Here is a 23,446-nt window from a genome sequence, read left to right on the forward strand (position 1 = left end):
TTTCAGTCTTTTACATGTAGACATCCAGTTCTCCCAACACCATTTATTGAATAGGGAGTCTTTCCCCCAAGGTATGTTCTTGTTTGGTTTATCAAAGATTAGGTGGTTGTAAAATGTTAGTTTCATTTCTTGGTTTTCAATTCGATTCCAAGTGTCTATGTCTCTGTTTTTGTGCCAGTACCATGCTGTCTTGAGCACTATGGCTTTGTAGTACAGACTAAAATCTGTATGCTGATGCCCCCAGCTTTATTTTTGTTACAGAGAACTGCCTTAGCTATACGGGGTTTTTTCCGGTTCCATACAAAACGCAGAATCATTTTTTCCAAATCTTGAAAGTACGATGTTGGTATTTTGATAGGAATGGCATTGAATAGGTAGATTGCTTTGGGAAGTATAGACATTTTAACAATGTTGATTATTCCCATCCATGAGCATGGTATGTTCTTCCATTTGTTAATATCCTCTGCTATTTCCTTTCTGAGGATTTCATAGTTTTCTTTATAGAGGTCCTTCACCTCCTTCGTTAGGTATATTCCTAGGTATTTCATTTTCTTTGAAACTATGGTGAAGGGAGTTGTGTCCTTAATTAGCTTCTCATCTTGACTGTTATTGGTGTACACAAAGGCTACTGACTTGTGGACATTGATTTTATATCCTGAGACATTACTGTATTTTTTGATGACTTCTAGGAGTCTTGTGGTTGAGTCTTTGGGGTTCTCTAAGTATAAGATCATGTCGTCAGCAAAGAGGGAGAGTTTGACCTCCTCTGCTCCCATTTGGATTCCCTTTATTTCCTTGTCTTGCCTAATTGTATTGGCTAGAACTTCCAGCACTACGTTGAATAGTAAAGGTGACAGAGGACAACCTTGTCTGGTTCCAGTTCTAAGAGGAAAAGCTTTCAGTTTTACTCCATTCAGTAAAATATTGGCTGTGGGTTTGTCATAGATAGCTTCAATCAGTTTTAGAAATGTGCCACCTATGCCTGTACTCTTCAGTGTTCTAATTAGAAAAGGATACTGGATTTTATCAAATGCTTTTTCTGCATCTATTGAGAGGATCATGTGATCTTTATTTTTGCCTCTGTTAATATGGTGGATAACGTTTATGGACTTGCGTATGTTAAACCAGCCTTGCATCCCTGGGATGAAGCCTACTTGATCATGATGAATGATTTTTTTGATGATAAGCTGTAATCTATTGGCTAGGATTTTGTTGAGAATTTTTGCATCTATATTCATGAGTGAGATTGGTCTGAAATTCTCCTTTTTGTTTGGGTCTTTTCCTGGTTTTGGTATCAGGGTGATGTTTGCTTCATAGAACGTGTTGGGGAAGATTCCTTCTTCCTCAATTTTTTGGAATAATTTCTGCAGTAGAGGAATAAGCTCTTCCTTGAAGGTTTGATAGAATTCTGGAGTGAAGCCATCTGGACCAGGGCATTTTTTGGTTGGAAGATTTTTTATTGTTTCTTTGATCTCAGTGCTTGAAATTGGTCTGTTCAGGAGCTCTATTTCTTCCTGGCTAAGTCTAGGGAGAGGGTGTGATTCCAAATATTGATCCATTTCTGTCACATTGTCAAATTTCTGGGCATAGAGTTTCTGGTAGTATTCAGAGATGATCTCTTGTATCTCTGTGGGATCAGTTGTTATTTCCCCTTTATCATTTCTGATTGAGGTTACTAGAGATTTTACTTTTCTATTCCTCATTAGTCTGGCCAATGGTTTATCTATTTTATTTATTTTTTCAAAAAACCAACTCCTTGTTTCATTAATTTTCGGAATGATTCTTTTGTTTTCAATTTCATTGATCTCTGATTTGATTTTGGATATTTCTTTTTTTTTTTTTACATTAATCTACAGAAGCATTTATTTGTGAATACATTTTGTTTTCTGATTAAAAATTATCTTTTCATTTTACTTGAGTTTCTTCAAATTTCTACCTAAACTAGAAATTTGTAGTTTTTCCCTAAAAAACGCAATGCCATCCTTTCTTATATTTCGTGTTCCCTGACTTTCTTGTCAGCTAGCTTCAAGGAAATCCATGTGTTCAACATGCTTGCTCGCAGCTTGCACCACACCAAGTGGTTGTTTAATCCAAATATCTGAGCAGCAAACTGAGCTGATCCCTCTGGAGAAAGTATGGTTGAACAACCCAGACCACTGGGTAGTCGGAGAGAAGACCACACATCCTGAGCTCCCCAGTCCACAGTGAGGGGAGGACAGTTGATAACTGGATATGCAGTGTTCCCAGACAGCACTGGTCCCAAACCATTGCTCCTGCCTGCCACTGCCACAAACACAGTAGGAATTCCATCCCCTTCATATTCAGATTTAATCCTCAGAGTTTCATCTGGCCCTTTATGGGCAGATGTTATCCGAAGTTCACACGGAATGCCAAAGCTTCCACAGGCCTTCTTGATTTTCTCACAGTGACCGAGATCAGATGTAGAGCCCATCAATACTACAACCCTGCACTGACTTTCTGGTGTCAAAAGCAACTCTACTCTTTCTGCAACCCACTCAAAGTTCTTCTTCACCATTTGGAGCCCTTCAGGGGTTACTTCTTTGAGGTCCCGGTAAGACTGTTTGTCTTTCTGTTGGCTTCGATCTCCTGATGGCCAGAGTCTCCAGGAATCATTATCAATAACATCAGCAAGAACAATCTCTTTGGTGGTTACATCAACACCAAATTCAATCTTCATATCAACCAGTGTACAGTTCTGGGGCGACCAGGATTTCTCCAGTATTTCAAAGATAGCCTGTGTAGCGTGACTCATGATATCCACTTCAGTCTGGCCTATGACAAGTCCAGCAAAGCAAAACTTAGCAGCAATTAGCTGTTCTTCAGACCACTGGGGGTCATTATTGGCATCGTCCTTGAAAAACATTTCCACTTTGGGTGGGCAAAACTTATACCCTTCCTTAACACCAGGATTTCTTTTGAGAAAAGAACCAGTTGCTATTCTTCTGCAAACCCATTCAATTGGAATCATTTCACACTGGGGTGCAATGAAAGCTGTCTCCCCATATTTCTTGGAGAAAGCAGTTTTGATACCTGCCTCTTGTAACAACTGAAAAATACAACAGGTAATTTTATTTGAAATTGCAGCTTTTCCTTCCAGGTGATTCTTTCTAGCTGCATTGCCTGCTGTAATCTGGTCCTTGGACTGCAGGAGGACTCTTCCTGGACTGTCCAACAATTCATAGACTTCTTTTGTTTTACCTTCATACAGCTTTTTACCAATGTTCAATACCTGGGCTGTCGCCATTACTCCGAGTAGGCTGCGGGCAGCGTTCCCGCCGGGAAAAAAAGCCTAGAAATCTGGATATTTCTTTTCTTCTACTGAGTTTAGGCTTAGATTGTTCTTCTTTTTCCAATTCCATAAGATCTCTTGTGAGATTGTTGATGTGCTCTCTTTCTGTTTTTCGAATGTAGGCATCTAAAGCGATGAATTTTCCTCTCAAAACTGCTTTTGCAGTATCCCACAGGTTTTGGTAGCTTGTGTCTTCATTGTTGTTATGCTCAAGGAAGTTAATGATTTCCTGTTTTATTTCTTCCTGCACCCATCTGTTATTCAACAGAAGATTGTTTAATTTCCATGCCTTTGGGTGGGGTCGAGCATTTTTGTTAGAGTTGAGTTCCACCTTTAGTGCCTTATGGTCTGAGAAGATACAAGGTAAAATTTCAATTCTTTTGATTCTGTTGATGTTTGTTTTGTGCCCCAGGATATGATCAATTTTGGAGAATGTTCCATGGGGTGATGAGAAGAATGTATATTCTTTATCTTTGGGATGGAGTGTTCTATATGCGTCTATCAAGCACAGTTGTTCTAGGGTCTCATTTAAATCTCTTATATCCTTGTTTAATTTCTGTTTAGAGGATCTGTCCAGCTCTGTAAGAGGAGTGTTAAGGTCCCCTGTTATTATGGTATTATCAGATATCATTTTGCTCAGACTGAGTAAGGCCCGTTTGAAGAATCTGGGAGCATTTAATTTGGGTGCATAAATATTTAGAATTGAAATGTCTTCTTGTTGTATTTTTCCCTTGACCAATATAAAGTGACCATCTTTGTCTTTTTTGACTTTAGTTGCTTTAAATCCACATGTATCTGAAAATAAGATTGCAACTCCTCTTTTCTTCTGAATTCCATTTGCCTGAAAAATTGTCTTCCAACCCTTGACTTGGAGCTTTAATTTGTCTTTTGAAGCCAGGTGTGTTTCTTGCAGACAGCAAGTGGATGGCTTGTGTTTTTTAATCCAGTCAACCAATCTATGTCTCTTCAGTGGGGAGTTCAAGCCATTAACATTTATTGAGATAATTGATAAGTGTGGTAGTATTCTATTCGTCTTATTTTGTGAGAGTCCATTGCTTAGTTTTATCTTTTGCATCAGTGTGGAGGTTAGCTTCTGTCCTTTAATTTCTGAGTTCTTTCTTTGCTGCAGATCCATTGTGGTGGTCAGTGTGCAGAACAGGTTGAAGTATTTCCTGTAGAGCTGGTCTTGTTGTGGCAAATTTCCTCAATGTTTGTATATCCGTAAATGATTTGATTTCTCCATCAATTTTGAAGCTTAGCTTAGCAGCGTACAGAATTCTGGGCTGGAAATTGTTCTGTTTAAGTAGATTAAAGGTAGATGACCATTGTCTTCTTGCTTGGAAAGTTTCATTAGAGAAGTCTGCGGTCACTCTGATGGATTTGCCCCTGTAGGTCAACTGGCGCTTACTCCTGGCAGCTTGCAGAATCTTTTCTTTTGTCTTGACTTTGGACAGGTTCATCACAATGTGTCTTGGAGAAGCTCGGTTAGAGTTGAGGCGACCTGGGGTCCGATATCCCTCTGAAAGCAGTGTGTCAGAATCTTTGGTGATATTTGGGAAATTTTCTTTTATAATATTCTCTAGTATGGCTTCCATTCCTCTGGGGCATTCTTCTTCCCCTTCTGGAATTCCTATAACTCGTATGTTGGAACACTTCATAAAGTCCCATAATTTTGACAGTGAACGTTCTGCTTTCTCTCTCTTCTTTTCTGCCTCTTTTACTATCTGAGTTATCTCAAGAACTTTGTCTTCTACCTCTGAAATTCTTTCTTCTGCATGGTCTAACGTGTTGCTGATACTTTCCATTGCATCTTTAAGTTCCCTAATTGACTGTTTCAGTTCCTTCAGTTCTGCTATATCCTTTTTATATTCTTCATATCGTTCATCTCTTATTTGATTCTGTTTTTGAATTTCCTTTTGGTTATTTTCCACTTTATTAGCAGTTTCCTTCATTGTTTCCATCATTTCTTTCATTGTTTTGAACATGTGTATTCTAAATTCCCTTTCTGTCATTCCTAACATTTTTTCATAGGTGGAATCATCTGCAGTAGCTACCTCATGGTCCCTTGGCGGGGTTGTTCTGGACTGGTTCTTCATGTTGCCTGGAGTTTTCTGCTGATTCTTCCTCATGAGTGATTTCTTTTATCTGTTTCCTTGCCCTAATTTTCCTTTCACTTCCTCTTGCTCTTTAAGTTCTCATGCCTGTGGACTGTTAGGGGAGCTTCCACTGCCGGGACCAGAAGCAGAGGTCTAGGCAGCTTTTCTGATGGAAGTCTCTCTCCATCTAGCCTGGAGTGGAGGCGATGGAGAGTGTCTCCAGAACCTGGGAGTGAATCCTGGCTGCTTCTTACTTCACTGTGAGACCCTGGCCAAGAACTTCTGTTTCCTCCCCCATCATAACTGGCCCACTGCAGGGAGGTCCCAGAGTTGCTCTAATCAGCTCCTAGAGAGGTGCAGTTGGGAGTTGTTGGCAATTTTCCAAATGAATAATTCAGATAAGGGTAAATCCTCGGACTAACTGGGCCTCAGTTTCCCCTCGATGCAAAGCGAGCAGTTGCACCGCCGGCAGGAGCAGTTTTCTATTTTTTTATAGAGATGGGGTCTCACTGTTACTCAGGCTGATATCAAACTCCTGACCTCAAGCAGTTCTCATGCCTCGACCTCTCAGAGTGGTTAGGCACGAACCACTGCCCGGCAGCTGGACTACGTTTCAGTTGAAGCTTGACTCTGTACTTCTGTTCCATTCAACAAACTTGGAGAACCTGCTGTGAGCCTTTAGATATCTAGGTAAGTAAGACACAGGCTCTGGGCGGCGCCTGTGGCTCAAGGAGTAGGGTGCCGGTCCCATATGCCAGAGGTGGCGGGTTCAAACCCAGCCCTGGCCAAAAACCAAAAAAAAAAAAGAAAGAAAGACACAGGCTCCCAGCTGAGGCCCCGTGGTTTTGGAGAGTTGAAAAAGGAGGCTCTTCTGGTTTCTGGTCTATGAGAGGTCACCTGTTACCAGAAAGCTAACAACAGGTACCATAGCTTGTAGAAGAACCATGATGTTCACCATGGAACCCCCAGCCCTACCCCTAGGCCCTGACAGGGCTCTGAGGTTCCTGCAGGGCAGGCAGCTACAGATCCCACTTCTCATAGAAATGGCAGGCCTGTTTTCTTCCAAGGCCTGGGAGCTCAGAGACTCTCCTGCTTTCTCCTGCCCTCCTCTGTCTTCCCTCTTCTCCCAGTACCTCTTCTCAAGGAGCTCAGGAATAAGGAGAACAGATGCTATCTTTCCACCCTTCAAATTAGATTGGAGGGTAGGGGTAGTACAGAGTATTTCAGGAAATTAGCCGCCAGTCAGACATTAACCCATTTAGCAAAAATTCATCCATCCAGCAAATATGAGTGCCTATTCTTTTTTTTTTGAGACAGTCTCACTGTGTTGCCCTTAGTAGAGTGCCATGGTGTCATAGCTCACAGCAACCTCCAACTCTTGGGCTTAAGGGATTCTTGCCTCAGCCTCCCGTGTAGCTGGGACTAAAGGTGCCCACCAGAACACCCAGCTATTTTTTGTTACAGTTGTCATCGTTCTAGCTGGCCCAGGCCAGGTTTGAACCTGCCAGCCTTGGTGTACCAAGCCAGTGAGTGCCTATTATGCCAGGTACATAATACATGATTCTGTGTGATCAATGTTGACTGTGCAGTCATGGACGAACAAGAAACAGACATAGTCCCAGCAATCAAAGTTGACTCGCACTGGTGAGAGACAAAAATGTTAATCCTCACCAATACATGTGTAAATAAAATTTCAGTGCAATGAAGGCAAGTTGCACAGAGCCATGTAGACTATGCAACAGGAGCAACTGATCCATGTGGTTTTGAGGCCCCGTGGTTTTGGCAGGTGTGACTGCCTCCTGGATAGGGGGGCTATGTAATTCATTATCCCAGCTGCTGCTTTTGAGAGTGAAAGGAAGAACGATTGGGCTGAGACAAATACACGTATACTAAGGCTATTTTTTTTTTTTTTTAACTAAGGCTATTCTTGCCAAGCCAGGACACAGTCACCTTAGTAATAGGAATCTCCACAGAGAAGGCTAGGCAGGGTGGTTCACGCCTGTAATCCTAGCACTCGAGGAGGCTGAGCCGGGTAGATTGGCTGAGTTCAAGAGTTTGAGACCAGCCTGAGCCAGAGCCAGACCTCATCTCTAAAAATAGAAGGGTATATGTGAAACTTGGTAAACGGTCTGTGAAGCTAGTGAATGATGCCCCATGATCATGCCGTGGTGTCACACAGCTCACAGCAACCTCCAACTCCTGGGCTTAAGCGATTCTCTTGCCTCAGCCTCCCGAGTAGCTGGGACTACAGGCGCCCGCCACAACGCCCGGCTATTTTTTTGTTGCAGTTCAGTTTACCGACTGAGCCACAGGCGCTGCCCGGAAGTGATGTTTCAACTGAGACTCAAAGATGAGAGTTAATTAGGTAAAGGTGAAGGTGCAGGATGTCTGTAAAATTTCCAGTTAGAGGCTTGGCGCCCATAGCACAGTAGTTGGGCACCAGCCACATACACTGAGGTTGGCGGGTTCAAACACTGCCCGAGCGTGCTAAACAATGACAACTGCAAAAAAAAAATAGCCGGGGGTTGTGTGAGCATCTGTAGTCCCAGCTACTTGGGAGGCTGAGGCAAGAGAATCACTTACGCCCAAGAGTTAGAGGTTGCTGTGAGCTGTGACTCCATGTCACTCTACCAAGGGCAACACCGTAAGACTCTCAAAAAAAGAAAAAAAGGAATTTTCCAGTTAGAGGGAATATATATACAGAGACTTTTTGGTGGGATGGAGCATGATGGAGACCCAAACTGAAAAAAGGTCTATACATCTGTTTGGGTTTGGGATTTTTTTTAAGAGAGAGGGTCTTGCCATGTTGCTCAGGCTGGTCTCAAATTCCTTGACTCAAGCAAGCCCCCTGCCTCACCCTACCAAGTAGCTTGGACTACAGGCACAAGGCAATGCACCTGGCTCTAGTTTATGCACCTAAAATGCCGAGTGAGAAGGGGAACAATGTAAGATGAAGGTAAGAGAGGCAGGCAGGAATGGCAGAGCAGAGGCTTTGTGAGGCGTATTTCAGATTTTAGTCTTTCTGCTAAAGGCAATTGGAAGCTTTTTTTTTTTTTTTTTTGAGACAGAGCCTCAAGCTGTCGCCCTGGGTAGAGTGCTATGGCGTCACAGTTCACACCAAACTCCTGGGCTCAAGCGATTCTCTTGCCTTAGCCTCCCAAGTAGCTGGGATTACAGGCGCCCGCCACAAAACCTGGTTATTTTTTGGTTGTAGTTGTCCTTGTTGTTTGGCAGGCCTGGGCTGGATTCGAACCTGCCAGCTCTGGTATATGTGGCTGGCACCTTAGCCACTTGAGCTACAGATGCCAAGCCAGCAATTGGAAGCTTTAAGAGTGTTTTAGCTTGTGCTTCTGTAACAAAATACTATAGACTTAGTGGCTTACACAGAACAAATTTCTTTCTTTTTTTTTTGTAGAGACAGAGTCTCACTGTACCGCCCTCGGGTAGAGTGCCATGGCGTCACATGGCTCACAGCAACCTCTAACTCTTGGGCTTACGCAATTCTCTTGCCTCAGCCTCCCGAGCAGCTGGGACTACAGGCACCCGCAACAAATTTATTTCTTACTGTTCTGGAGGATGGCAAGTCCAGGATCAGGCTGACCAGTTTGCTTCCTGATGAGGGCTGGCTGTCTTCCTGGCTATGGACAGCCATCTTCTTGCTATATCTTCACATGGTGGGCGCTGGGTGAGGGAAGCAAACTTTCTGGTGTCTATAGTTTTCTTAGTTTTTTTTTTCTTTTTATTCTCAGAATGCATTTCTGGCTAGTTTAGTGTATTTTTTTTTTTTTTTTTTTGCTTGTTTTATTTTGATTTGTTTTAGAGACAAAGTCTTGCTATGTTGCCCATGCTGGTCCTGAACTCCTGGTCTCAAGGGATCCTCCCATCTCAGCCTGCCAGAGGGCTAGGATTACAAGCATGAGCCATCACACCCAGCCTAAAAATGAAAGCCTTTAAGAAAAAATAATCAGGCTTGGCGCCCGTAGAACAGTGGTTATGGTGCCAGCCACATATACAGAGTCTGGTGGGTTTGAACCTAGCCTAGGCTGGCTAAGCAACAATGACAACTGCAACAGAAAAATGGCTGGGTGTTGTGGCGGGCACCTGTAGTCCCAGCTACTTGAGAGGCTGAGGCAAGAGAATCACTTAAGTCCAAGAGTTTGAGGTTGCTGTGAGCTGTGATGGCACAACACTCGACCGAGGACGACACAGTGAGATTCTGTCTCAAAAAAGAAAAGAAAAAATAATTACAGTCCATTACACCTAAAACTAAAAGAATTATCAGTATAGGAATTAATTAATTGATATCCTTATATATCCAGTTAGTATCACTGGGTGGTTTTAAAGGGTGGTGGCATGATAGCAAAGCCTAATCTAGCTACTGTGAGAATACGCTGAGTGATCTAGAGTGGATATTTTGAGAAGTCAGTCTCTACCATAGACCAGTTGAGAGAGATCATTCTTGCTCACCTAAGTGAAAGTGATGGTAGGAGAGATAAGATGGAGAGAGGCAAATAGATTTGAGAAACATTTAGAAAATAAAGTCATCAGGATATGACTTTATGGTTTGGGGTGGGGTGGAGGATAGAGAGCCATTAGAAAGAGTGAGGTATCCGTATAGCTAAGGCAGTTCTTAGTAATAAAAATAAAGCTGGGGGCACCAGATTTTAGTCTGTACTACAAAACTATAGTGGTCAAGACAGCATGGTACTGGCACAAAAATAGAGACATAGACACTTGGAATCGAATTGAAAACCAAGAAATGAAACTAACATCTTACAACCACCTAATCTTCAATAAACCAAACAAGAACATACCTTGGGGGAAAGACTCCCTATTCAGTAAATGGTGTTGGGAGAACTGGATGTCTACATGTAAAAGACTGAAACTGGACCCACACCTTTCCCCACTCACAAAAATTGATTCAAGATGGATAAAGGACTTAAATTTAAGGCTTGAAACAATAAAAATCCTCCAAGAGGGTGGCGCCTGTGGCTCAGTAGGTAGGGCGCCGGCCCCACATACTGAGGGTGGCGGGTTCAAAACCGGCCCCGGCTGAACTGCAACCAAAAAATAGCTGGGCGTTGTGGCGGGCGCCTGTAGTCCCAGCTGCTCGGGAGGCTGAGGCAAGAGAATCGCTTAAGCCCAGGAGTTGGAGGTTGCTGTGAGCTGTGTGAGGCCACGGCACTCTACCAAGGGCCATAAAGTGAGACTCTGTCTCTACAATTAAAAAAAAAAAAAAAAAAAAAAATCCTCCAAGAAAGCATAGGAAAAACACTGGAAGATATTGGCCTCGGGAAAGACTTCATGAAGAAGACTGCCATGGCAATTGCAACAACAACAAAAATTAACAAATGGGACTTCATTAAACTGAAAAGCTGTACCACTAAGGAGACAATAACCAAAGCAAAGAGACAACCTACACAATGGGAAAGGATATTTGCATATTTTCGATCACACAAAAGCTTGATAACTAGGATCTATAGAGAACTCAAATTAATCCACATGAAAAAAGCCAACAATCCCATATATCAATGGGCAAGAGACATGAATAGAACCTTCTCTAAAGATGACAGACAAATGGCTAGCAAACACTTGAAAAAATGTTCATCATCTCTATATATTAGAGAAATGCAAATCAAAACAACCCTGAGATATCATCTAACCCCAGTGAGAATGGCCCACATCACAAAATCTCAAAACTGCAGATGCTGGCATGGATGTGGAAAGAAGGGAACACTTTTACACTGCTGGTGGGACTGCAAACTAGTACAACCTTTCTGGAAGGAAGTATGGAGAAACCTCAAAGCACTCAACTAGACCTCCCATTTGATCCTGCAATCCCATTACTGGGCATCTACCCAGAAGGAAAAAAATCCTTTTATCATAAGGACACTTGTACTAGACTGTTTATTGCAGCTCAATTTACAATCACCAAAATGTGGAAACAGCCTAAATGCCCACCAACCCAGGAATGGATTAACAAGCTGTGGTATATGTATACCATGGAATACTATTCAGCTATTAAAAAAACGGAGACTTTACATCCTTCGTATTAACCTGGATGGAAGTGGAAGACATTATTCTTAGTAAAGCATCACAAAAATGGAGAAGCATGAATCCTATGTACTCAATTTTGATATGAGGACAATTAATGACAATTAAGGTTATGGGGGGGGGAAACAGAAAGAGGGAAGGAGGGAGGGGGGTGGGGCCTTGGCGTGTGTCACACTTTATGGGGGCAAGACATGATTGCAAGAGGGACTTTATCTAACAAGTGTAATCAGTGTAACCTGGCTTATTGTACCCTCAATGAATCCCCAACAAGAAAAAAAAAAAAAGGAAGAGTGAGGTATTAAGAATGACTTTTAGGTTTTTTTTTTCCAGGAACTGGGTGGATGGTGGTACCATTTGTTGAGCAAAGGAACACTGGGAAAGTTCAGTTTGGGACATGTTTGAGCTGCTCTGAGACATCTAAGTGAAATGTTGAGAAGTCAGTGATGTTTTATGGTACTAGGGCTCAGTGGCAGGGTTGTGGTAGGGGATTTTGAGACAGCATTGTGGTAAAAAGGCTTTAGAGACAGGCGCAGTGGCACTTATAATTCCAGCTCCTTGAGGATACCTTGAGCCTGAGAGTTCAAGGATGGAGTAAGCTATGAACGAGCCACTACACTCCAGTCTTGGTGACAGATAGAGACTCTGTCTCAAAAATAAAAAATTAAAAAAAAAAGAAGGGGCTTTGAGTAGGAGTTTTGAGTCCTAGCTTTTTTAGTCTCTGCCCTGCTGTGAAATTCCTTGTAACTTTGGGTAACTCACTTTTCGTCCAGGACTGGTGACTTGGTTTTCTAAAATCTCATTAACCGGGCGGCGCCTGTGGCTCAGTCAGTAAGGCGCCGGCCCCATATACCGAGGGTGGCGGGTTCAAACCCGGCTCCAGCTGAACTGCAACCAAAAAATAGCCGGGCGTTGTGGCGGGCGCCTGTAGTCCCAGCTACTCGGGAGGCTGAGGCAAGAATCGCTTAAGCCCAGGAGTTGGAGGTTGCTGTGAGCTGGGTGAGGCCACGGCACTCTACCGAGGGCCATAAAGTGAGACTCTGTCTCTACGTTAAAAAAAAAAAAATGTTAAAAAAAAAATCTCATTAACCACTTTGATATCCATCTGACTGCTAAATATTTAGGACTAAAACAAACCTCTTAGCAAATGATCACAAGTATAAATTGATACAACCAATTTGGCATTGTCTTTTAAAGATGGGATGGCGCCTGTGGCTCAGTGAGTAGGGCGTGGGTTCAAACCCAGCCCCGGCTGAACTGCAACCAAAAAGTAGCTGGGCGTTGTGGCAGGCGCCTGTAGTCCCAGCTGCTCGGGAGGCTGAGGCAGGAGAATCGCTGAAGCCCAAGAGCTAGAGGTTGCTGTGAGTCCTGTGACATCATGGCACTCTACTAAAGGCGGTAAAGTGAGACTCTGTCTCTACAAAAAAAAAAAAAAAAGATGAATATACGCACGCCTAATGACCCAGAAATTCTATTTCTAGGGTTATACACTACCTAGAGAAATTAATGTATATGTGCTTCAGGGGACATCACAAGACTATTTATAAGCAACATTATTCATTATAATCACCAAACTGGAAACAACTCAAATGTCTTTCTATGCAGACTGGATAAATAAACCATGTTATATTCACACAAAGAAACACTATACAGTGATGAGAATGAACAAACACTCAATAACATGAAGTTGAAAGGCAATTATGAATAATAACTTATAATATTCGTAAACAGGCAGAACTAAACTATAGCACTTAATAATGCATACTTAGATGAGGAAGATATAAAGGATGAGAAAGTAGTTATCAAATAATTCAGAATACTGGTTACCTATAGGAAGAGAGTGAGAGAGTTGCAATTAGAAAGTGGCATAAATGGAGCTCTAGCATGTAGACAATATACGGAGCTCTAGCATGTAGACAATATACTTTTAATATTTCTTTTTTTTTTGTAGAGACAGAGTCTCACTTTACTGCCCTCGGTAGAGTGCCGTGGCGTCACACGGCTCACAGCAACCTCCAGCTCTAGGGCTTATGTGATTCTCTTGCCTCAGCCTCCCGAGCAGCTGGGACTACAGGCGCCCGCCACAACGCCCAGCTATTTTTTTGTTGCAGTTCAGCCAGGGCTGGGTTTGAACCCACCATCCTCGGTATATGGGGCCGGCGCCCTACTCACTGAGCCACAGGTGCCACCCATGCTTTTAATATTTCTTTTTTTTTTTTTTTTTTAAGACAGAATGTCGCTTTGTTACCCTCGGTAGAGTGCCATGGCATCACAGCTTTTGTTGCTGTTTGTCTGGGGTTGGGTTTGAACCTGTCACCCTTGGTATATGGGGCTGGCGCCCTACCCACTGAGCCACAGGCGCTGCCTTTCTTTTTTTTGGGGGGGGGGGACACAGTCTCACTTTGTTGCCCTCAATAGAGTGCTATGGTGTCATAGTTCACAGCAACCTCCAACTCCTGGGCTCAAGTGATCCTCTTGCCTCAGCCTCCCGAGCAGCTGGGACTACAGGCGCCCGCCACAACGCCCAGCTATTTTTTTGTTGCAGTTCAGCCAGGGCTGGGTTTGAACCCACCATCCTCGGTATATGGGGCCGGCGCCCTACTCACTGAGCCACAGGTGCCACCCATGCTTTTAATATTTCTTTTTTTTTTTTTTTTTAAGACAGAATGTCGCTTTGTTACCCTCGGTAGAGTGCCATGGCATCACAGCTTTTGTTGCTGTTTGTCTGGGGTTGGGTTTGAACCTGTCACCCTTGGTATATGGGGCTGGCGCCCTACCCACTGAGCCACAGGCGCTGCCTTTCTTTTTTTGGGGGGGGGGACACAGTCTCACTTTGTTGCCCTCAATAGAGTGCTATGGTGTCATAGTTCACAGCAACCTCCAACTCCTGGGCTCAAGTGATCCTCTTGCTTCAGCCTCCCAAGTAGCTGGGACTATAGGCACCCACAACGCCTGGCTATTTTCATTTTATCTTATTTTATTTTTTGAAACAGAGTCTCAAGCTGTTGCCCTGGGTAGAGTGGCATGGCATCACAGCTTACAACAACCAGCCACAACAGCCAGCTATTTTTTTTCCTGGGCTGGATTCAAACCTGCCAACTCTGGTGTATGTGGCTGGCGCTCTAGTCACCTGAGCTACAGGCACCAAGGCATGCCTGGCTATTTTTAGAGATGAGGTCTCGCTCTGGCTTAGGCTGGTCTGGAACACCTGACCTCCAGCAATCTACCCGCTTCGGCCTCCCAGAGTGCTAGGATTATAGGTGTGAGCCACCGTGTCTAGCCCTATTAATATTTCTTGAATTGAGCTGTACTTTAGAATAATTCACTAAGCTGCTCATTTATGGTTGCACTTCACACACAAAAAGTGTGTGTGTGTTTAAAGGAAGATGTCGTGTCACATGAGACAGGTGGATGGGGGGGGAGAAACCTAAGAGGAGAAAAGTTGGGGGATAAAGCGGCTGAGGCTTTCTGAGGAGTACAGACTAGAGGGGAAAGAGTGGCTGTGTTATCCCTGGATTCTGGGAAGGAGTTTGGTATTACTGAGATTAGTATTTATTGAAATTCAAACAAAGAAGTATAAGAGAAAAAGTTACAAAGAAAAAGTTACAAAATATGTTACAGTGTGTAGCAGGATACGCAGAATGTGCAAATGGACCTTTTTTTCTGTGTTGAGGTAAGTAGTGAAACATGTGCTCTGACACCTGCTGTTTATTGATCTGACTGGTATCTGCCTTAGTTATTTCTGCTTAGCTAAGTGATTAATTTGTTGTGCAGATGATTGCTACTATTGCTGCTAACACAAGTCCAGTTCTGCTATGCACCTGACTGCAATTTCGTTTACATGGCCTGCTCTGTGTCCTAGGTCAGTAACTGTTGTTGCTTCCCTGGACATCTTGTTCCTTCTGCACATCTTAAAGATGTTTTTGTTACTTAACTTCCCTCCACCTGTGATTTATGACTAAAGGTATTTTCCAATTACAGTCACACAACAAGCAAATAAGAGCAAGGTTAAACATAATGAATTTTGCAGTGATTATACATTCTTCATAATCACTGCTAACAGCTAAATAACACATATCATTTCATAAAGGGGATTCATACAAGGAATTTTGTTCTCCCACACTAAAGATGAGATCTTGCTATGTTACCAGCTTAGAGTGCAGAGACTACTCACACGCATGATCATAGCATGCTACAGCCTTGAACAAGGGCTACAGGTGTGTGCTTTTTTTTTTTTTGAAGTTCAATTTTTTCGCTTTCTCTTTTACATCCTATCTTAAGCAAGGCAGCAGAGTGCAGTGGGAAGAATTGTCTCAGCTTTCTTTTCTTTTCTTTTTTATTATATTTTTTAGAGACAGCATCTCAGTTTGTCACCCTCGGTAGAGTGCCGTGTCTTCACAGCTCACAGCAACCTCTAGCTCCTGGGCTTGGATGATTCTCTTGCCTCAGTCTCCCGAGTAGCTGGGACTATATGTGCCTGCCACAACGCCTGGCTATTTTTTTGTTGCAGTTAGGCCTGGGCCGGGTTCAAACCCGCCACCCTCAGTATATGGGGCCGGTGCCCTACTCACTGAGCCACAGGCACCATCCAATCACTTATATATATATATATTCTTATATATAAAAAATAATAATAGCAGAGCTTTATGAAGCGTTTATAGTAAGCCAGGCACTGTAAACTTTATAAACATATTTCATTTACCTGTTGTAACAACCCTGTGAGATACTATTCATATTTTACAGATGAGGAAAACAAGGCAGAGGGGTTATGTTATTTGCCCAAATTTACAAGGCAAAATAGGGCTGGAATGGAAATCCAGGCAGTTGGACTCAGAATCTATGTGTTTACTACTATCCTACAGCTGCCAGTGGATATAATGTTCAGAATTGTTTTATCAATTATAAAAAATTAATGCAAAGTGGGGGGCACCTGTGGTTCAGTAAGTAGGGTGATGGCCCCTGACCCCAGTCAAACTACAACAAAAAAATATCTGGGCATTGTGGCAGGCGCCTGTAGTCCCAGCTACTCGGGAGGCTGAGGCAAGAGAATCACTTAAGCCCAGGAGTTGGAGGTTGCTGTGAGCTGTGATGCCACAGCACTCTACCAAGGGCAATAAAGTGAGACTCTGTCTCTAAAAAAAAAACAAAAAACTAACAATGCTCCTCAAGGAAGTAAAAAAGCAAGACCCTAAATTAATAGAGTGAAAATAACAATAAAGATTAGATGACAACTAAAAGAAATAGAGACCAAAAAACCCACATGAAATATAAAGGATTGAGCTGTGTGTTGTGGCTGCACCTATAGTCCCAGCTACTCAGGAGGCTGAGTCAGGAGAATTACTTGAGCCCAGGAGTTTGAGACTAGTCTGAGCAACATAGAATGTCTCAAATAAAACAAAACACTACAAGATAAAATCTAGGCAAAGATTTTATAACTAAGAAAAAATTATTGTTTTTTTTAGAGACAGATTCTCACTTTGCCGCCCTTGGTAGACTGCTGTGGCGTCACAGCTCACAGCAACCTCCAGCTCTTGGGCTTAGGCAATTCTCTTGCCTCAGCCTCCCAAGTAGCTGGGACTACAGGCACCTGCCATAGAGCCTGGCTATTTTTTTGTTGCAGTTTGTCCAGGGCCTGGTTGGAACCTGCCACCTGCAGTATATGAGGCTGGCGCCCTACTCACTGAGCCACAGGTGCCGCCCAGAAAAAAAAAAAAGATTTTATAACTAAGACCTTCAAAGCACAGGCAACAAAAACAAAAAAATAACAATGACACCATATTATACTAAACAGCAGGGGAAATAAGTAACAGAGTGAAAAGATGTCTGTTGATTGGGAGAAAATATTTCCAAACTATTTACCCAAAAAATGACTAATATCCAAAATACATAAGGAACTCAAGTAATTCAACAGCAAAGAACTAATAATCCCACTGAAAAGTGGGTAAAGGATATGAATAGACATTTCTCAAGAGAAGACATATAAATGGCCTACAGGCTTATGGAAAAATGTTCAATATCACTAATCATCAGAGAAATTCAAATCAAAGCCACAATGAAATCTCACCTTACCCCAATTAAAATGGCTATTCTTAATAAGGCAAAAAATAACAGTTGCTGGTAAAGATGTGAAGCAAAGGAAAACTCTTACACACTGTTAGTGGAATATAAAATAGTATAGCCATTACGGAAAACAGTATGGAAATTTCTCAAAAAACCAAAAATAGACTACCATACAATCCAAAACCTGTACTTATCCACGGGAAAAGAAATCATTATGTTCAGAATATGCCTGCACTCCCATGTCTTTTGCAGTACTATTCATGATAAGGAAGATATAAATCATCCTAAGCATCCATCAATGGGTGACTGGATTAAGAAAATGTAATATGGGGCGGCGCCTGTGGCTCAGTGAGCAGGGCACCGGCCCCATATACCGAGGGTGGGGGGTTCAAACCCAGCCCTGGCCAAACTGCAACAAAAAAATAGCTGGCGTTGTGGCGGGCGCCTGTAGTCCCAGCTACTCGGGAGGCTGAGGCAGGAGAATCACCTAAGCCCAGGAGTTGGAGGTTGCTGTGAGCTGTGTGATGCCATAGCACTCTACCAAGGGTGATAAAGTGAAACTCCATCTCTACAAAAAAAAAAAAAAAAGTAATATGTATACAAAAGGGAATACTACTCAGTCATGAAAAGAATGAAATCCTGCCATTTGCAGCAACATGAATGGAAGCTGAAGTTAAATGAAATAACAGCACAGAAAAACAGAAAAACAAGTAATTGCATTTTCTCAATCATTTGTGGGAGCTAAAAATGTTCATCTCTTGGAGGTAGACAGTAGAATGATGGTTATAAGAGGCTGGGAAGAGTATGTGTGTCAGGAGTTGGGACATGAAAAGAGGTTAGTTGGGCGGCGCCTGTGGCTCAGTGAGTAGGGCACCGGCCCCATATACCGAGGGTGGCGGGTTCAAACCCAGCCCCGGCCAAACTGCAACAAAAAAATAGCCGGGCGTTGTGGCGGGCGCCTGTAGTCCCAGCTGCTCGGGAGGCTGAGGCAAGAGAATCGCGTAAGCCCAAGAGTTAGAGGTTGCTGTGAGCTGTGTGATGCCACGGCACTCTACCCGAGGGCGGTACAGTGAGACTCTGTCTCTACAAAAAAAAAAGAAAAGAAAAGAGGTTAGTTAATGGGCACAAACACAGTTAAAAAGAAGAAACAAGTTCTAATGTTCAATAGCAGAGTAGGGTGACTAAGAATGTATTGTATATTTCATAATAGCTCTAAGAGAGGTCTTGGGATGTTCCCAATACATAGAATAATAAATACTTGAGGAGATGGATGCCCTAAATACTCTGACTTAATCATTACACATTCTATCCATGTAACAGAATACATGTACAGATATTATATATCAATAACAATTTTTTAAAAAGGAAGGAAAAACAAGAAAGATCTCAAATCAAACTCAAGTCAACAATCAACTTTATAACTTTAGGAACTAGGAAAAGAAAAACAAACTAAACCTACCACTAGATGAAGGAAGAAAAAATAAACCATACAGCAGAGATAAATGAAACTGACAGGGTGGTGCCTGTGGCTCAGTGGGTAGGGCGCCAGCCGTTCAAACCCGCCTGGGCCAAACTGCAACGAAAAATAGCCGGGCGTTGTGGCAGGCGTCTGTAGTCCCAGCTGCTCGGGAGGCTGAGGCAACAGAATCGCCTAAGCCCAAGAACTGGAGGTTGCTGTGAGCTGTGATGTCATGGCACTCTACTGGGCAGTAAAGTGAGACTCAGTCTCTACAAAAAAAAAAAAAAGAAAGAAAGGAACTGACAATAGAAAACAATAGAGAAAACCAATAAAACCAAAAATTGTTTCTTTGAAAAGATCAATAAAATTGACAAGGACGGGCGTGGTGGCTCACACCTGTAGTCCCAGCTTTGTGGGAGGCCAAGGTGGGTGGATTGCCTGAGCTGGAGACCATGAGCAGGAGTGAGCCAGAGTGAAACCCCATCTCTAATAACATCAAAAACAGCTGGAAGTCGTGGCTGGTGTCTGTAATCCCAGCTACTGGGATGGCAAAGGGAAAGAATCGCCAAAGGAAGAACAGTAAAAAAAAAAAGAAAGAAAATAAACAAAAAACATCAACAACAACAAAAAACTTCAAACGGAGAAGAATGAACAAGCAAGCTGAAATTAAAAAAATAATAATAAAAAAATTGAAAAACCCTAGCTAAATGGAATAAGAAAAAGAAGAGAGAAGACTGAATGAACTGAAATCAGAAATGAAAGTGGGAATGTTACAACCAATTTTACTAAAATATGAAGAATTACAAGAGAGAACAATGAACTATTATATGCCAACAATTTGGATAACCTGGATGAAATGGACAAATTCCTAGAACACACAATACATACGAAGACTAAATAACAGAGACATAGAAAAGCTGGATAGATTGGTAACTAGTAAGATTGAATCTGTAATTAAAAAGAAAATCTCCCGGGCGGCGCCTGTGGCTCAGTGAGTAGGGCGCCGGCCCCATATACCAAGGGTGGCAGGTTCAAACCCAGCCCCGGCCAAACTGCAACAACAACAACAACAAAATATCCAGGTGTTGTGGCGGGCACCTGTAATCCCAGCTACTTGGGAGGCTGAGACAAGAGAATCACCTAAGCCCAACAGCTGGAGGTTGCTGTGAGCTGTGATGCCAGAGCACTTTACCCAGGGCAACAAAGTGAGACTCTGTCTCAAAAAAAAAAAAAAAATCTCCCAGGCGGCGCCTGTGGCTCAGTGAGTAGGGCGCCAGCCCCATATGCCGAGGGTGGCGGGTTCAAACCCAGCCCCAGCCAAACTGCAACAAAAAAATAGCCGGGCGTTGTGGCGGGCGCCTGTAGTCCCAGCTGCTCGAGAGGCTGAGGCAGGAGAATCGTGTAAGCCCAAGAGTTAGAGGTTGCTGTGAGCCGTGTGACACCATGGCACTCTACCTGAGGACAGGTACAGTGAGACTCTGTCTCTACAAAAAAAAAAAAAAAAAATCTCCCATCAAAGAAAAGCCCTGGACCTCATGGCTTCACTGATGAGTTGGATCACTATTTATTTATTGTCTTTTGAGACAGAGTCGCACACTGTCCCCCAGGCTGGAGTGCAGTGGCACAATCATACCTCACTATCATTCCAACTCCTGAGCTCAAACAATTCTCTTACCTCAGCCTCCCAAGTAGGTAAGTCCATAGGTGCATGCCACCATATCTAGCTAATTTATTTATTTTTTTGAAGACAGAGCCTCAAGCTGTCACCCTGGGTAGTGTTGTGGCATCACAGCTCATAGCAACCTCCAACTCCTGGGCTTAAGTGATTCTTTTGCCTCAGCCTCCCAAGTAGCTGGGACTACAGGTGCCTGCCACAACGCGCAGATAATTTTTCGTTATAGTTGTCATTTTTGTTTGGCAGGCCCGGCTGGATTTGAACCTGCCAGCTCTGGTGGCTGGTGCCTTAGCCACTTGAGCTACAAGTGCCGAGTCATTTTATTTATTTATTTATTCATTCATTTATTTATTGTCTTACTATGCTTCACAGGCTGATTTTGAACTCCTGTCCTCAAGCAAACCTCCTGACTTGGCCTTCCACTACCAATCATTTAAATCAGAAGTAACACTAACTCTTCTCAAACTTTTCCAGAAATTCGAAGAGGCAGGAATACTTCCTAACTCATTCGATGAGGACAGTATTACTCTGGTCCCCAAACGAAAGACAGTAAAAGAAAAGAAAACTACACAAACTACACAAACTTTAGCAAGGGGGAAGGGAGAGGGAGAAGAGGGGAGGGGGAAGGAGGGAGATCGATTGGAGGGATCTTACCTAATGTGCACAATGTGAGGATATTTAGCACATACCCCCTTCCACGAAGGGCTCAACTACAACTTGAACTTTACCTTAGAAATGAAAACAATGTAACCTAAACATTTGTACCCTCATATTAATCTGTAATTTTAAAAATAAATTAATTAATTAATAAAATTAAAAAGAAAACTACAGATCAATATCCCTTATGAGCATTGATGAAAAATCTTCAACAGGGCGGTGCCTGTGGCTCAGTGGGTAGGGCGCCGGCCCCATGTACCAAGGGTGGCAGGTTCAAACCTGGCCCCAGGGTGGCACCTGTGGCTCAGTCGGTAGGGCGCCGGCCCCATATACCGAGGGTGGCGGGTTCAAACCCGGACCCGGCTGAACTGCAACAACAACAAAATAGCCGGGCATTGTGGCAGGCGCCTATAGTGTAGTCCCAGCTACTCGGGAGGCTGAGGCAAGAGAATCGCTTAAGCCCAGGAGTTGGAGGTTGCTGTGAGCTTTGCGACACCATGGCACTTTACCAAGGGTGAAAAAGTGAGACTCTGTCTCTACAAAAAAAAAAAAAAAGTTCTAAAAGAAAAAGAAAAATCCTCACCAAAATCCTATCAAGCTGAATTCAGCAGCATATTAAATGGATTATACACCTTGACCAATTATCCCTGAAGTGCAAGGATGGTTCAACTTTCAAAAACTGACAAATAGACTATGTCACATTAATAAAATGAAGAAGAAAACTGTATACATAATCCTCTCTATTGCAGAGAAAGCATTTTCCAAATTTCAATGCTCTTTCATAATAAAAACGCTCAACAAACTAGGAATACTACCTCGACAGAATAAAGCCATGGATAAAAAACCCACAGCCTACATCATATTCATTGATGAAAGACTGAAAATTTTTCTTCTGAGATTAGGAAAAAAGTAAGGATGCCACCTTTTGCCACTTATATTCAACATAGTACTGGAGTTCTAGTGATATTATGCAAGAAAAACAAATAGGAATCCAAATTAGAGAAGTAAAATGATCCTGTCACAGATTATATGATCTTATATATCATATCATATGTATTTGTAGAAAAGTCTAAAAATTCCACAAAAACTCTTACAACTAACAAGTGAATTCAGCCAAGTAGCAGGATACAAAGCCAACATATAAAAATCAGTTTCATTTTTATATACTAACAGTGAATTATGTGAAAATGAATAGTGTACACTGTTCCATTTACAATTGCATCAAACAGAATAAAGTACTAAGGAATTAATTTAGCCAAGGAGGTGAATGACTTGAGCTGAGTGTTCAGATTATCAAAGTGCCTAGCTCTGAAGCACTGGAATGGAGGTCTGAAAACTTTGAAGGAACCACATTAACAGATACTAAAAGGAAGAAAATTGTTTACCAAGGATGTTAGCTAAGACAACTTGATCAGGGCCATCAAGAAACTAAAGGTATAGCTGGGTGCTGTGACTCACACTTATAATTCTAGCACTCTGGAAGTCTCAGGCAAGAGGATCTCTTGAGCTCAGGAGTTCAAGACCAGCCTGAACAAGAGAAAGACCTTGTTTCTACTAAAAATAGAAAAACTAGCTGGGCATCCTTGCAGATGCCTGTAGTCCCAGCTACTCAGGAGGCTGAGGCAAGAGAATTGCCTAAGCCCAAGAGATTAAGGTTGCTGTGAGCTATGATGATGCCATGGCGCCCTACCCAGTGTAACAGAGTGAGACTGTGTCTTAAAAAAAAAAAAAGAGGGCGGCGCCTGTGGCTCAAAGGGATAGGGTGCCAGTCCCATATGCTGGAGGTGGTGGGTTCAAACCACAAAAAAAAAAAAAAAGAAAAGAAAAAGAAAAAAGAAACTAAAGGCACTTGGCACTGGCTTCAGCATTGTTCTTATGGGTAGCACTTACTTCATTCAGTTTGTTTCAGCTGAACTCAGTATGGATCACACTGTAGTGCTATAGCTAGAAAAGAAAAATGTCTTCATGACTGTCAGCGAAGTCAAAGCCAGTATTAAATGAGAAACAAGGCATGCATGGCAAGGGCTGGAACACCTGTCAAAGGAAACTAGCTGGACTTGCAGGCCCCAGGGGAGCACATTACTGGCTACCAATTCTCTTCATTGATATCTGCTCCTAAAAGCCCTCACCTGCGTTTG

The 23,446-nt window shown here is 42.7% G+C and overlaps 1 protein-coding gene across 1 annotated transcript; it reads right to left on the reverse strand.

Moving 5' to 3' along the window:
* Positions 1 to 1,871: 1,871 nt before the first annotated feature.
* On the reverse strand, positions 1,872 to 3,317 carry LOC128580758 (bifunctional phosphoribosylaminoimidazole carboxylase/phosphoribosylaminoimidazole succinocarboxamide synthetase). The gene has a single exon (XM_053583069.1). It carries the CDS (start codon positions 3,263 to 3,265, stop codon positions 1,988 to 1,990), a length of 1,278 nt encoding a protein of 425 aa, XP_053439044.1. The 5' UTR covers positions 3,266 to 3,317; the 3' UTR covers positions 1,872 to 1,987.
* Positions 3,318 to 23,446: the final 20,129 nt, after the last annotated feature.

Source organism: Nycticebus coucang, chromosome 3, assembly GCF_027406575.1.
Source record: "Nycticebus coucang isolate mNycCou1 chromosome 3, mNycCou1.pri, whole genome shotgun sequence".
Taxonomy (NCBI): Eukaryota; Metazoa; Chordata; class Mammalia; order Primates; family Lorisidae; genus Nycticebus; species Nycticebus coucang.